Source organism: Phalacrocorax aristotelis, chromosome W (genome assembly GCF_949628215.1).
Source record: "Phalacrocorax aristotelis chromosome W, bGulAri2.1, whole genome shotgun sequence".
Lineage (NCBI taxonomy): Eukaryota > Metazoa > Chordata > Aves > Suliformes > Phalacrocoracidae > Phalacrocorax > Phalacrocorax aristotelis.
In genome coordinates, this window is record NC_134310.1 from 27908506 (window position 1) to 27924296 (window position 15791).

Genomic DNA, 15791 nt, shown 5'->3' on the forward strand with positions numbered 1-15791 from the left:
CACATTATGCTGTAATTGGCAAAACACATTCTTCCCAGGCTCGTAGTTTTATTGCAAACATCTATTTGGCACTTTATGTAGCAAATGAAAAGAAAATTTCACAACTCATTCTACAAAGTTGCATTGTATTAGGCTGTCCCTTGAAAAGCATTTTATTGCTCAAGAATAGCTGTAACCGTTCAAGGGATTTCAACAGCATTATTCTCTTAACCTATAATTGCTCTATATCATGTAGCACCAAATAGCAATAATTTTGATTAGTATCAACCCTGACGAGTGGCACTTAATTCCAGCCTAGAGCTTATTGTCAGCAATAAGGCGTATCAGCTGAACAATTTGGTGTAAATTTTCAGGTGCATTAAAAAAAAAAAGCTGAAGTTTTGTTTCCAAATAGAAAGCATTTTCTACAAGGCACAAAGCACTGTTCCTAAGCTCAGATGTATCCAGGAATTTAAATATATAAATATCCTAAAAGGTAGGCATTAATAGCTCAAGAAAAAAAAAATGGTCACAACAATGGACATAAAGGTCTGGAAAAAAGTCTGTCCCAAAATATCCCACTGAAGTTTCAAAGCTTAATCATAATGATAGAGTTAATTGTGATCATGGAAAAAAATATATACCATTCTGAATACTTCAGTGATCTCAGTCTGAAAAAGACTTCATAGTCCAGGAAGACAAATGAGATCAGCTGCTCTATACATACAGCCTATCATGCAAAGATGCCTGTCTTCCTCTCACTGGCTAATTCACTAAGCTCTGATTCATACTTCCATGTATTCAAACAGGGAAAGTAATGCCAGGCAGCGAGCAATACCAATTAACAGTGTCACAGTTAATGAAATGCTTGCTCCAGTAATTCCCATTACTCAACTGCAGGACATATGACTAATAAATAATACAGGTGCAGTACAAAGAAGGTATTTTATAAATGAGAACTAAACCCCACATGCTCATCACGTTAAACAAGGCTTTCCACCCTACCATGCTATATGAACTCCTACTTTGTATATTTGGTGAATAAAACCTCCACTTATCAGATAAAACCATAACCTATAAAGATGTTCTGCATGTCAATGAGGGAAAAAAACCCAAAGCCTTCCTCGCTTCTAAGTAATTCTCTGCTTGTGGCTGGTTCCAAGCTTTGTCCAGTCTTCTCTCCCCCTCCCCCAGTTAAAACCTGTGAACTTCAAAGTGACAAAAAAATCTGCTAAGGCAGCCATCTGCATCTGCCATGCTGACTCAGACTGCAACAGATCTCGCAAATTAAAAAGAGAGAAAAGTGCATCTGATTAGTTCTTTGAAGTTCCCTCAAACAGATTTTTTTTCTCCTGCATTAATTAAACCCCAAACACAGTTCTCTCTTCTAAAACCAGTCAACTTCACATGTCTTACAACGTTACTAATTGTCCCGAGTGGACGTAAGAGATAAGACATCATTTTACTCTTTCTCCTGTCATCTCCATCCAACTATGTAAGTTCTCTCCTAAAAGGCGGAGCAGGAGAGACGTGACTAGTATGAAATCTCACCGTGTGACACCCACTGCATTCCAGAATTAAACGAATGTCATTCCATCAGGCTTCCGCCTTCGTGGAGGCTGCGACACGTTTGTTAATAGTAACAGGAATTTTTCTGAATGAACCCACATAGGTACTTTCTGACCTATGCTCCTGTTATTCCACACCCCTATTGCCCATTCTTCACGAGATAGTTTATTCCATAACAGAAACTATTTGGCAACAACTGAAAGCTGCTAGTCATAACCAGTGACTGATATTTTAAGCAGTTTCACTGATACAATTAAACACGCTTGCAGAGTTTTTGAAACTGCGGTATCATTTCACAGTTATGTTAAAAAAAAAAAGAATGATCTCTCAAATGTGTTTTTAATTGACAGCTGAAAGGGACATCTGCAGTACAACATATGTGCATTCAAAACACACATCAGTAAAAGCTGGCAGAAACACAACTACATACCTAATCAAAGCTGATAATTAAACAACTGGCATAAATTGTTTAGGTTTGAAGAGTCCCCAAATCAAAAATGACAAAAAATCATTTACAGCTGAATGCTATCATTCTTCACACAGCAAATTCAAGCAACAATACACAATTACCTCGATTAAATTCATTAAACAGCTGATTTTTTGCACGATCTACTGAACCAAGAATGCACTTTAATGACAGGAACAGTATTTTCTTGCACATTTCTGAGAAAAGTTTTCTTTCCATAATTTGACTTATTTATTGAAATGGAACTTAACCTTATTTTTCCTTGGCATCAGTGGAAGGCTGCCCAGCTAAAGCGTGCAGTGCTTGAAAGTATCAACGCTTGACTTTTGCTAATCTTTGTGAGCTAAGTCAACCAGGCTTTCACTAAAACAAATTAAGATTGCCATCCCGATGAATGGAAATGATAGAACTGTCACTAATCATGCTGAAAAAGTGGAAGTGCTCAAAAATATTTCTGTTCTCTCTTTGGGAAAAAGCCAGATGCTGCATCCAGATCAGACAATAATGATGTTGAAATACTTTCCATTCCAGTAACTAAGGAGGATGTTCAAATAACTGCTACTCATCTCAAACAATATTAAGTTGCCAGGTCTGGGTAACTTATAAGTGTTTCAAAAGAACCAACTAAGGACATATCCAGATGGGAAATGTTTATTATCAATCCACTTCAGAACAGTGGGGAAGCCCCAGGTGACTTGAAGAATGTTAATATTATGTCAATATTTTAGCAGGGTAAACAGAATGACCCAGATCTGCCTGTCAGCGTTATATAAACCTGGGCAAAAGACTGGAAGGACTTGATGCATAAAAGGAATGATAAATAAAGATGGTTTAGTTAATGACAACGGCTTTCAACCATTTTAAATAAGGCAGCAGTGCTGGTGTGACAGGGAAATCAGCTTTGCCTCAGTGCGGTATGATTTTCACAATAAGAAACAAGAACATGACAAATCAATGTGGTGTGCACACGCGAATTGGTCCAAACACAAGCTGATACATCTTGAAATCTAATTTAAATTTTAATCAAGCAGGTTTATTAGTTCTTGATCTTTTTTATCATCACTTACCATTCAATGTTGTTAACAATGACCTGGAAGAAAACAGAAGTTGTTACTGATAAAGCCCTAGATGGCAAAGTTCAAGGAAGTGCAATATAATTTGAAGAACATGCCCTTGTTGAAGAATTATTGTAACTGCTTCACGATCCAGGCAGAAACAACCACCACGCATGGCCACACAGACAAGCTTAAGGCCATACTTCTAGGAACAAAAAAATGCAAGCAGCTCTGCTTTTTGGCACAGACAAAATTAGGTCCCTACCTAGGCCAGCAGGTGAAAAAATTGGGCAAAATTGCTCCGCTGGAGATGGCAAATGCCAGATGCCGCTTTCGTGGTACCTTTTTTGCAGCCTCTGCCTTCCATGTGTGCAGCCCTACATAAGCTGGATTTCTCCCAGTTGTTGCAAGCACCTAAAGATGCTTCCCAGCCTCCCAGGGCTCTGTCCCACCTTTCGGTCTCCCCTCATGCCCCATGTGTTCTGCTTTCACCATTACCATAAATTAAATCTAGTCAAAAAGCCTCGAGCCTGCACCGAGGGCAGATGTATGTACATGGCAGTGGTGCCCTTGACTGGGAAGCTGAGCTGCGACGAAAGAGCTGGGGGAGAGGAGGGCTTTGCGAAACGGTTACTCATGGGTGAGCTTCAGTGCAATGCCATGACTGAAAGTGCCCAAGCGCAGTCCTCGGCTGAAGAGGGGTGACTCATATTTGTTTGTTGCTCCACATTTCCAGTGCTCAGACCTTAAGAAAGATTTTGAAAATACGAACGTAGTTCAGAGGAGACTCACAAAACATATTAAAGGAAAGTGTCCTACCAAAAACTTAATGAGCCCCTTCAACTTCAGCTTATCAAAGAGGTGGTTCACCTTTGTCTTCAAGTCCCTGAATGGGAACCAACTCTAGTCATGAAAGGTCTGGTCAAAAAGGCTCCTTTATCAAATTAATTCATGATGTTACTTTAATCAAATAAAAGGCCTACAGGATTAAATCACTCTTCTTCAAATTAAGAAATGCCTCTCCAACAAATACCTGTCTATTTCATTTTATGTGGTTGTTTACATCATTTTATCAACTTCCTTGAGAGCAGACTCTAAAAAGTACTACCTTAGAACCTGCAGCTTAAATTAGAAAAAAAAAACCTGTATAGTCAACAGAACAGAACTATGGCAAGCTGAGGTGCAGACAGGGAAATCCTATGATAATGCTTGTCTCTTTTAAATATGAAGTGGTCGGTCACAGTGTTACTAGTACTGTGATTTTTGAACAGTGGTGCCGAGAGGTCTCAGTCTCAGCTCGCTTACATGGCTTTAGGCTTGCTCTAGGTGCAGTCAGGACTTTCTGAGAATAATCTCATGAGAAAGGAGATTTTTGTTTGTTTGTTTGAGTTCTGGAATGACTCAGAGTACTCTAGCAGCCAGGTGACCTGAGCATTTTCACCAACCCATCCAGCTGCAGTGTTTCACTAAGAGTGCAGTTCATCACAGAGCCCCAGCTTTGGTTCGTCTATTAACATGTGGAATCTTGATTGCAAGCCCTTAAAAAGTTTCTCGTGATGTAAAAGCAGCAACAGAGATCAGCAGCAACACCTAAAAAAATCAACTTTGCCATACAAAAATGGCTGAGCCTGTGTTTATGTTGGCTGGAGGACAAATCACACATCATTTAGCTCTCCTCTACCCACAGCAGATTAACAAATGCTTCTAATCTCACATTCTTCACATTTATACAGCAGTGGCATCACTCCTGATCTATGCTGTCATAAGCGAGAGCCGTGCCAGGGTCTTGGGTTTAGATATTTAAAATAAGTTTGTACACAGCAAAAAGCCAGAAAATGTCAGCACAACTATCACAGACCAAGTGGAAGGTCACAGCAAAGTTGTACTTAATTTGTGCAGAACTAGTGACTCACAACATAAATAAATTCTCACATTCATCTCACCGGGTTTAGTATAGCTATAGTTTTTTAGCTTCATTGCTTTACTTGAAAACAAAAAGAAACTAAAGGCAGTGAATTTATTATTTTGTGCACTTGGCTTTCATTCTCACTACCCACTAAATGTTTCCTTTATGCAAAGAAAAAACATGGTTAGGTGGCAGAATCAGTGCAGTGCTATAAACATGTGTCCTTCCAGTGCCTACTGGAAGACAGCATCCGACCGGAGCGTCTGGTGAAATGTACACGTACAGTTGTATATCCTAGAAACAAAATATTTTGTTATAGCTGTTGCTGAAATCACAAGCACATAAACTGACACAGACATTCGGGGTGTGTTATCAAGGGAACATTCACATTCATTCTGAATTCATCAGAGTATATTTTCTTGGCTGACTCACAGCACCATATATACGTATTGTACACTTACTAACATTTTATTAGAGGAAAAGAGTTTACATTGAAAGATTACACAAGTGTGACATTACATAGCTATGAGTCATACATCTTTGTGTACTTCGTTACCATGCATTCAGTGTATTGATTCTGCTCCAGTCACAGAAGTTTGGCTGCTTCTCCTGGCCATCCTGTGAACTTTTAGAATAAAAAGTATAGAAAGTTAAACAATAGATATTCATTATTTTAAAACATGTGTAGCTATTGAAAAGATCATTTACTGACCCTAGCAACCGTGCTTTCTTGAGATGGCTGCGTACAGCCACAAGCCTGGGACGGGCTCTAGCGAACACGCTCAAAATGCTTCTGAGAACCAGAGCCCATCAAGGGCCATCGCTCCTTCCCCTCATGGGGCACAGAGCGCATGAAAGTGAGAGTTGTTCTCCTATGCTCTTCTGATCTCCAGCTCACTTAGAAAGCCTTTTAGAAGTTACTGCAAAGGAAATATGGAGGAGGTAAGGGGAAAGCATACCTCTTTCTCTGAACAGGCTCTCAAAGAATCAGTCTGTCCTGCAATAGATCATCATTTTTCCTGCTTTAACAATTGCCACTTTTGCTCTTTCGCTCTTGGATGGCTGCCAAGCAGCCATGATCCTCGAAAACAGGACTCTGGGGCACGTTATCAAAAACTATTGGAGAATAGCTCCTTCAGACTGGGCATCTGAGCTAGAGGCCAAGGTAAGGGAGGAGAACAGTCTTCCCTTCTGAAAAATTCAGCCCAGGACCATAAATTGGCTACGACCAGAGGAGATCACAGAAGCTACTTGCATTATTCCTCTCATAATGTCATAGAGAAACGTTGATTTTGGCAATCTCTGTGCAGCAAATGGAAAGTCTGCTAGAGACCTGGACTTCCATTAAATGCAAGCCTCCAGCATTTTCCTCGCAGGGAATCCAGACAAGAGTGGCATTAAACACCTTTCCGTCAGTACTGAGATGGGTCCGTGAGACCCGAGGGTGACCAGAGCTGGAGTCACCAGCTCACCAGTGCGTTTACCACCGTGGGGCAGGGCATCTGCCTCCCTTGCTGTGCCCATGACACCTCCTGCTCCCACCCTTCTTTTTGGGGTATGGTCCCACCACGTGCCCCAGGGACGAATCCAGGCTGTGAGGGGTGGGGTGGGGGATCAAAACCCACATTCATGGTGTCGTCCTCAGTGTCTCTGGGACTGGGACCCCTCAGCATCCCCCATCCCACAGCAGGTCCCTCACGGTCTCTGTTGGAACTTGGACCCATCAGTGTCCCCTTAAGTCATGGACGGTCCCTTGGTGTTTCCAGCACAGGGACCCCTCGGCATCCCTCATCCCACAGCAGGTCCCTCACGGTGTCTCTCAGCACATGGGCCCCTCATGTCAGGGAGAGTCCCTCCGTGTCCCCGGGGCTGGGTCCCCCTCCGTGTCCCCTCATCCCTCAGCATCCCCAGGAGGCGGCAGCGACCCCTCAGTGTCCCCTCAGCTCACGAGGGTCCCTTGGCGTCCCCGGGACAGCGACCCTTTAGTTTTCCCCTCATCGGCCGCAGGCAGCGGCCCAGGCGGGGGTCGCCGCTCCAGGGCCGCCCCTGGGCCCGGCGGCGAGCCCCGCGCTGAGGGGAAGGCGGCGAGGGGGTCCCGCCGGCCTTGCCGGGCCCGGCCCGGCCCCGCTCCGCTCCGCCCCGCTCGGGCTGGGACCGCCGCCGCCGCGTCCTTTTATACCGGGGCTAAATTTAGGCTGCGCCCGAGCCTCAGCCTCCCGCCCGCCCCGTCCGGGACGCGTTTCCTCCGCTCCCTGCAATTGGCTTGAGGGCGCCCGCGCCCGCGTTATAAGGTGGGGAGGGCGGCTCGCCGCGCCGCGCCGTCCGCCGTCCCGCCCGGCCGCACCATGGCGCTGAGCGACACCATCCTGCCCTCCTTCGCCACCTTCGCCAGCCCCTGCCGCGAGAAAACCCTCCACGAAGTGAGTCTCGCCCCCCCCCGCCCCCTCCCGCCGGCCCGGCTCATCGCACGGGTGGGCGGCGGTGCCGCGGCCCCGCTTCTCCCTCACCCCCCACCCCTCAAACGCCACCTCTAACCTTCTCCCTTTTCTTTCCTCCCCAGAGGTGGAAGTGTGACCAGGAGGCCAAGACCCCCGCCGGCACCTGGGGCGGCCTCTCCCCGCGCAAAGAGGATGAAGACCTCAACAACGTGCTGGATTTTATCCTTTCCATGGGCAGCGACGGCTACGGCCAGGGCGCAGCCGGTGGGGACTATCCCCCTGCCCAAGGGGAGAGCGGCAGCTTTTACCAGACAAACCCGTCCCCGGGATGCTACAGTGCCCTGGAGCAGGGCAGCCCCCCGCCCTACAATGCCGGCATCGTGCCGGAGATGATCCGCTCCGAGATGGACTCCAACTACTGCCCTCCTGGCAATGTCCACGGGCGGTTCTTCGTGACTCCCAGCTTTGGGGGCCCGCAGTTCGTTGAGAACATTAAACCCGAGCCTGACATGGACAATTATGGACCGGTCTTGGGTCTGGTGCCCCAGGCTTGCCCGAAGATCAAGCAGGAGGGCAACGCGACCTGCATGATGGCCTACGAGCAGCCCCGGGTGGCCAGCTCCCCCCAGATCCCCGGGGCAGAGACGCCCCCACTGAGCCCCGACGATCTCATGGTGAATGACTGCCACACGCAGATGATGTGCCCCTCGTCCGTGTCCTTCCAGCAAAGCTACCACCCAGGCTCCAGCTTCCACCACCCACAGACCCATCTCCAGTACCAGAACACCTCCCAGTTTGGTCTTTTTGAGGACAGCCTGCCCTTACAACCCTCTGCTCCCAGAGGCATGCTCACCCCTCCTTCCTCCCCTCTGGAGCTGCTGGACTCCAAACCAAAGAGAGGACGTCGGTCCTGGCCACGGAAGAGGACAGCCACTCACACGTGCACCTACGCAGGTTGTGGGAAGACCTACACCAAGAGTTCACACCTGAAGGCCCACCTCAGGACGCACACAGGTAAATATGGCTGGTTGCTGTCATCCTGAGATATGCTGCTTGCCGGTTGTGATAGTGCATGTATAGAACAGTTTGCAGCCTGAGCTTTAACCCTGTAGCCTCTTAAACTCCAGAAGTATTCACAGTTAAGCTATGACAGGTGATCAGAGCTATAATGTCCAAGTGTTTTCCTATGGATGTGTCGGTCAAAGCTTTTCTAAGGGCTTCCAACGCCCTTTCTCAAAAGATTTTCAGTGCAGGTGTAGGTTAGTGAAGGAATTGCTAGAGCAGCCTTAAAAGCGCTTGGATCTTATTGTGGAAGGGCTTGGTAGCAAATAAAGGGATACACCGAGATAAACTCGGAAGGTTGCCTAGCATGTGATGCCGCCCGTACGTGGGAGTGCCGCGCTGAGTCACGCTCTCTGTGATTTCTCCAACAGGTGAAAAGCCCTACCACTGCAACTGGGAAGGCTGCGGCTGGAAGTTCGCTCGCTCTGATGAACTCACCCGTCACTATCGCAAGCACACCGGCCACCGGCCCTTCCAGTGCCACCTCTGCGACAGGGCGTTCTCCAGGTCAGACCACCTGGCTTTGCACATGAAACGGCACATGTAGCCCCAGAGACTCTGACCTGCGAACAGTGGACGTTATTTAACTGCTCAGGTGCAGAAGCGTTAAAAACTTGTAGCTGGTACTACGTAGGGAGGCACCGACGCTCTAGCGATGGAAGCGGAGGAGGATTTGACACAAGGAGACTTAGCCAGTCATCTCCTGCAGAGAATTTGATGTTACTGTATCACTGGACCTGCCCGTCCAGGTCAGAATAGGGGTTATTTATGCAGCTTCTGTGAAGGGTAAACTCCGTAAGACTCCATACAGATTGTATAGAAGAAGCTGTAAATATGTTTTTTTTTTTCTGACCCTAACTGCCCAGTCCTAAGCTTTACTAGACAATGTTTGTATGGAAACTGCCTGAAGTTGACCCTAGAAGAGATTAAATGAATGTTACTGTAGCTAACGATGTTAATTTAGATCTCAGTTGAAGGCATGGCTAAGAGAACACTCCTATTGTTAGACTGTTTGTTTCACAGGTGCAATAATATTCTTGTTTGCCATGATCTACACTAGAAGTACAGGGCTTGATGTCTTGTAAGAAAATAACCTATTTTACTGTAAGTTTTATATATATTGTAAATAATTTTATACAATGAGAAATATTGTATATGTAAATAGAAGACAAATGGGTATTTTGCCTATTTCTGTTTTTATAAATACGATTTTTCAATGGTTGAAAACATTTCATCTTTTTAATAAAACAAGTTTTTAACTGCTGTGATTTTTATCCTCCTTTGAGATCTCCCTGTTCCTTTTCCCCTGATGGGTGGAATCACAACCACCTGGTTATGTTTTAAATTATCAACGACTGTAAGACAACACGTAAAAAAATCTGAGCTACGGATTTTTCTAAAATAGATAACATTCGCGGTGATAAACAAGATACAATACGGTGCTTTATCAAAAAAATCAAATAGGAAGGTAGATCACATTCAGAATACACTTCCTAAAAATGGTTAAGTAAGCAACACTGTAATTTCAGTCTCATTTCTAGTTTATGCTAGACTATTTTAATAGCATCCTTAATGTTTTCCAGATGCAGTTATAGTTTTGCCAGCAGTGTGTGGGTTTTACTATAAATTTAAACACTGCATTTTTGTAATTACGGAGGCTTATTTTAAGGCATTCTTGTACATAAATTATCCTTGCTCTCAAGAGCTCAGTGCAGAATTCCAATAGAACAGTAGTGGAATTTAAACATAAATTCACAACACAGGTTAAAATACCTTCATAACTCAGTCCCAAAAACTTAAATTCACTTAATAATTTTGAATCCCACCTAGATTTCAGACTTGAGACAGACATCTACTATTTTGAAGGAAAATACGTTAGCCAGGCATCTAGATTCTGAAAACTAATTTGAAATAAACTGGATACTGCAGTAGCTATAGCAGTGAATAGCTGCAACAAGTCTAACAGAGCCCCCGAAGAGCTCTTCCACAGCCATAAATGAGATTACAACTCCAAATAGTGTATCTCGGTGAGTGCTCTGAGACTCTAATGAGGATCCTCTGCTTTTACAGCTAGGGTTTAGTGGTGAGCCTTGATACTTGTAGAACAAAATCACTGTTAATTAAGTATGCAGATTCAGCTTAATATTGAAGCATTTTCCCTTAACATCTGAATACTTGGAACTTGACTTTAATCAAGATTGTGACATTTTTCTGACTTTACAAGTTAGCATACACAAGAAAAATCAAGAGGAATACATTTAAAGTAACTACAAATATAGCTATTCTTCTGTGAAAGCAAAGTCTGCAGTTGTTCATGTGGAACAGATGTATTTTGGGCTTCTAATCATTGACATGGAAGAATGAGTTCCACATTTCACTTTTATAGCTCTTTCAAAGTGAAATATAAGAGAGATTTAACATTTCTTCATTAAAAACAAAACTCATTTATTCACTAGAAAAAAATTGCACAATCTAATTCCAGAAAGTGAGGATGACTTAAAGATGTTCTAAAATTAGCACATTGTTGCAACAGTTCTAGGTATTTCCTTCTCTTTCCTCATAGCCGAAGATTTTCATATTTCAGCATGTCCTTTGGTGTTTAGATCCATAAGACCACAATTTCTGAAGTGAAGTCTTACCCTTACCCTTCTGTAGTCACCTGGCTTTCCCTTGCTCCTGCTGAAGAACTGGAAATGTTTTTAGTCATTTCCAGGTCTCAGTGACACAGTGCAATCTTAAACTATTCCCCTTTCTAACGTAAATAAAGATGACGCAGAGGTTTCGCACCTTGCTGCAGCAGGTACGGCCACCCCTCGGTGCACAGCCCCTCATCTGGCTCTGGAAGGTCCCCGACAGAGCTCTCCAGCAGGAGGGGAGAGCTTGGAAGCATCACAACATGCTTATCTGGCTCTGCTTGTCCCCAGCCAGCTCACCTGATCTCTATTAGAGGCAGGGCGCCAGGCTAGGTGGCCCTTTGGTGTCCCCCCAAATGACAAGGGTGAAAGACAGCTATAGGCAGTGAACCAGCACAAAGCACCAACGCTGCACAGTGCCTGCGTGCAGAGATAAATGTTACTGCATTCAACAGCCCTTAAAAAAAAAACCCTCACTTGTGTGGCTCCTCTGTAGCACCCACCGCAATGGCATGGGTGCTCCTCCCTCCTCCGGCACCTCTGCACGGCATCGTCCAAGCTCCCTTTGCTCCAGCGAACAGCCCAGCTGTGAGGGTCGTAACCTCTGCTACCTCTGCTCCTGCTCATGACAAGGTTTTCAGATAAGACACTTCTTATTTGCACGATACCGTGTTACCAAACAACGCTCGAATCATGATGAACAGCGGAGACGTGCTCTGCTGTGTGCTCTTCATGGTGTAAAAATGAGCAGGTTGGCTCCTCTGAGCTTTTAGATTTGTTGCGGCTCAACTGAAAATAGGGAAAAGCCATCTACTTACATATAAATATTAAAAAAACCCCATATAAAATATATAAATGCAGGCCTCTGAAAGTGGGGAGGGATGGGGGAGACGAAACACTAATAAAAGCTCATGACCAGCTTTAATTGTTTATGGGAGGGCATATACGATAATTCTGTGTGGTCTTTACAGGAAACTGCAGGTTCTTGAACCACGAGATAATATTGTAGCAGAAAGAGATGCTGATCTCATTCTCACATTCCATTATAAACAATTGTCAACTCTCTTTTTCTTTTTTTTTTTTTTCTTAATTGCCTCAAATTAGTACATCCAGAGATGTGTCGATGTGATTCCACCAGTCTCCCAAGCCTCCCCTGGCCAGCAGGAAATCACTAACGCTCTGCAACGTCTTCTAATAACAGACCACCAGGTCATCATCTTTTAGGCCCAGGATCCCAGCTGCCTCCCAGGGAGCTCGCAGCGAAGACCTGCCCTGCTGACCTGCAGCTATCCTGGATTTGATTTTGACACACTAGGGAAAGAAAGAAAGAAAAAAAGAAATTGTAGTTAAACCCGATAGGAGGAAATGTAGAGTCCGTTGTAAACAAGATTTTCACACGTATTCTTATAAGATACCACAGTGATGGGCTCACTATACTTGCAAGATAGATTGCCAGATTAGATAGAGCACGTTAAGTACAGAAACTAGCAAATCCTGCATAATGTTCCTAGTGAAAGTTTCAGCAAATATTTCTGAACTGAAGACACCATCCAGAGGAGTTACTGTTTAAAGTCAGTTAATTCCACTCCAGGTTTCAGAGCATTGTGTTTCACTACGCTGAAAACGGTTTTTCTCTCACCTGGTGACTTCAGAAGAGTCAGTTAAATCTGTACTACATGGGAACTCATCTTCAGAAAACACCGTAACACAGAGTCTGTTGCTGCTGAAACAGCACCAAGAACAGACCCGCGTCCTGCCCCGAGGGGCCGTTGCCGCCGTCCGCCTTCCAGCTCTGGAGGGAGATGCAGCACCCTGCAAAGCAGCCCAGAACCACGCCAGCACCCTGCGAGCAGGGCACTTTCAAACTGATTTTTTTTTTCAGCCCTGAAGCGGTAGGTTGGACTAGAAACCCTCTGGCTTTTCTGAAGGTTCATTTTAGGTTTGCAGTTTTGCAGATGATCACGGCTGGGGGAGTTTAAGCTTTAATTTTGGCCGTAGCTCACCTCGTGCAGGGGTGGGGGGGTTTCAGCCCGTGCAAGACCTTGGTTACTTGCAGCCGTTTACAAACTGCCTGAAAACAGTGACTCGCTCTAAACTTTGGTCCTTCATCCACAAGAAGTGCCAAAAAAAGTTTGTCCATTCTTCAAATTATAGGATTGTGCGGTTCTGTGGTTTTCTGTGGTAGAAGCTCTGTGGTTTCTAAAGCTATTTTGTGCACCTATAACACAGAGTAGCTGTTAGGCTTTTCTTAAATTGAATTTTTGAAGCCAGAATCCCAGGCTCTAGCAATTTCTTTTGCTATATTTAAATAAAACAACTACAACAAAGTCATGTAGCCATTGCTATGGTAACTGGCAGTGTTGGGGGGAAACAAGAAGAGGTAAGTGCAATCCAAACCCCATGTAATTTAATAGAGAGAAAGCTATCCCTGTTGCTAACATCCAAAACTTACTTGGTGGCATCCACAGACTTTACGATTCCTGCATGTCCTCGAAGCAGCCACTCTCAGCTGGGCCTGCAACAGGTCCCACCTGCCCAGGGCTCAGCCTGTGTGCCAAGAGCAGAGGGGTCAGAGCTCCCGCAACCGGCTGGGACTGCAGCAGCCCCTCTCTGCCACAACCAAGGACCCAGGCTTCCGCACACCTCCGTTCAGAAACATGCTTCCCATAGATTTGGAGGAAAAGGAGTAGATTTACAAGTCAAACACCAGTAACCTGAAGCACGTAGCCATACTGAGTTCACAGGCCCTGGAGGTAACCGGCTCAGCTTATTGATTCCCAGAGACTCCTTCAAGCTCCGTACTATTGGATCCCAAACAACCAATTCCCCATCACTTAGGCTGAGACTGGGAATAGCCTCTGCCACAAAACAGTACTCTGAAGTGTACAGGGGAGGCAGGGATTTATCCTAAACTTGTTAGGCAGAAAATGCGTTTGATTTAATCTTTTGAGGTCTGACTTTTCAGCCACAGTTATTTGATCTTATAATATTTTATGTACACACAAAAAATGAGTCATATGCGCTGCTTCACGTAATGAAGACATATTAACTTCAGCAAAACCACCTTTCCAAGCACAAGGAGAGCAGGAGCAACAAAGTTTTCATTTACTCTGTAACCATCGTGAACATTAGTTACCTGTTTATTCACCTGCTTCAATTACAATTCCTTTTAGCAAATCAAAAGTATTCTGTCCTTTGTAGCAAGCATAAATTCAGCTACACAGAAATTGCAGATGCGCTTACAAGGTTTATAATTAGATACAGCCTTCCTTTAAATCACTCCTTTCTTTGGTTTCTTGCACTTCTTACAGCTCAGAGCATTCCTGGAGTTCTGACCTGTCATTATGTCATCAGGAAACATCTGGAATATCACATTGGACATCCCCTGCGACATTTAATACGTTAGGCGAGAAGCTACTGAGCCTGAGGCTTAAACACAAAACGTGCACAAGAAAATCCTCAAATCCCAACAACCACTTTTTTTACAGCCCATGCACGATGACAGCGTAAGTGGAGTTTGATATATTAATGATTTTATATTGCAAGCACTTGCAAAATAAGGGATATCGGATGCCTGGGTGCCCTTCCTGCAGGAGCAAAGGCTGGGCAGAGAGAGCACAGGGCTTGATCTTCTGTACAGTTTCCTTCTGAAAAGCTGTGATTGAGCACAATATTTATGGGAGGTTAAACAGCAGAAATGTATTACGTTTGCAGCTGGCAAAGAGCGTTATGAGAATTCATTAATAGAGAAAGCTATAGCATTTGTAAGAGATGCTGTATCAGCACCAATAAAAGGTTTTAACTGCGGTCATTACATTAAAAAAAACGCTAACCAGACAGGAGGTAGATGTTCAGCGTGACTCAGTTGATAGTCACGTACAGCAGACAGGAGATTCAGCAATTTTCTCCCGGTAGCACCTGCCTAAGAAAAACATGACTAATTTCGGCGGTAGGGATGGCAGCAAGGGTGCCGAGAGCTCAGGCTTTCACAACACAAGCTGGTCTTGGGTCACATTTAGGTACAGTCAACGAAGGCTACATTTGTTTTTGATGTTTAGCAGCCGGGCGCGTAGCCTGGAGTCCCTTTACGTTCGAGTTTCCACTTGCAAATATTTCTGCTTGAACAGGATGCCTACGCTTTTCTTCCCTTCCCAATGAAGGGCCCCTTGGCCTCGATGCGATGCTGGGTGCAGGGACTCCTTTTGGATTAGGCACGGACAAGAGATCAGGCAGGTATTTGGGAAAGTGTTCGGGCGAGTACGTCGTCAGACTCCAAAAACTTGAGTGGGAGCAAAACACGGAGCTGTGGCCTACATTTTTGTAAGCAAAGAGGAGCATTAGACGATGAGAGAACTCGGGTAGGAAGTTGTGCTGTCTCTGACACACTGGAGTCAAAGCCTGGCTTCAAAATGTCAACGTACTAAAAATATTGCTGGAGAGCAATTTCAAGAGAAACCTGCCCTGGCAATCTGTTGTTAACCAAGCCAACGTGTGCAGAAGCAGAGTAAATAAAACAAACAGATGGGAGAAAAATGAGTCAAAGTGAACAATGTTGAATAGTACGATAGTGAGGTGTGTTTTTCCAGCAAGCAGAAAGGGTTTGTCTCTGGTGATCTCTCTAACCCCTCCCAGTATAAATTGCCTGGATGTTTAGCATTGCGGCACACGAATTGTTTTGGAAAG

The 15791-nt window shown here is 44.7% G+C and overlaps 1 protein-coding gene across 1 annotated transcript; it reads left to right on the plus strand.

Moving 5' to 3' along the window:
* Positions 1-7305: 7305 nt before the first annotated feature.
* On the plus strand, positions 7306-9738 carry KLF2 (KLF transcription factor 2). Its single transcript, XM_075077107.1, has 3 exons — positions 7306-7395; positions 7536-8427; positions 8847-9738. Exons 1-3 carry the CDS (start codon positions 7321-7323, stop codon positions 9020-9022), a joined length of 1143 nt encoding a protein of 380 aa, XP_074933208.1. The 5' UTR covers positions 7306-7320; the 3' UTR covers positions 9023-9738.
* The last annotated feature ends 6053 nt before the right edge of the window (positions 9739-15791 follow it).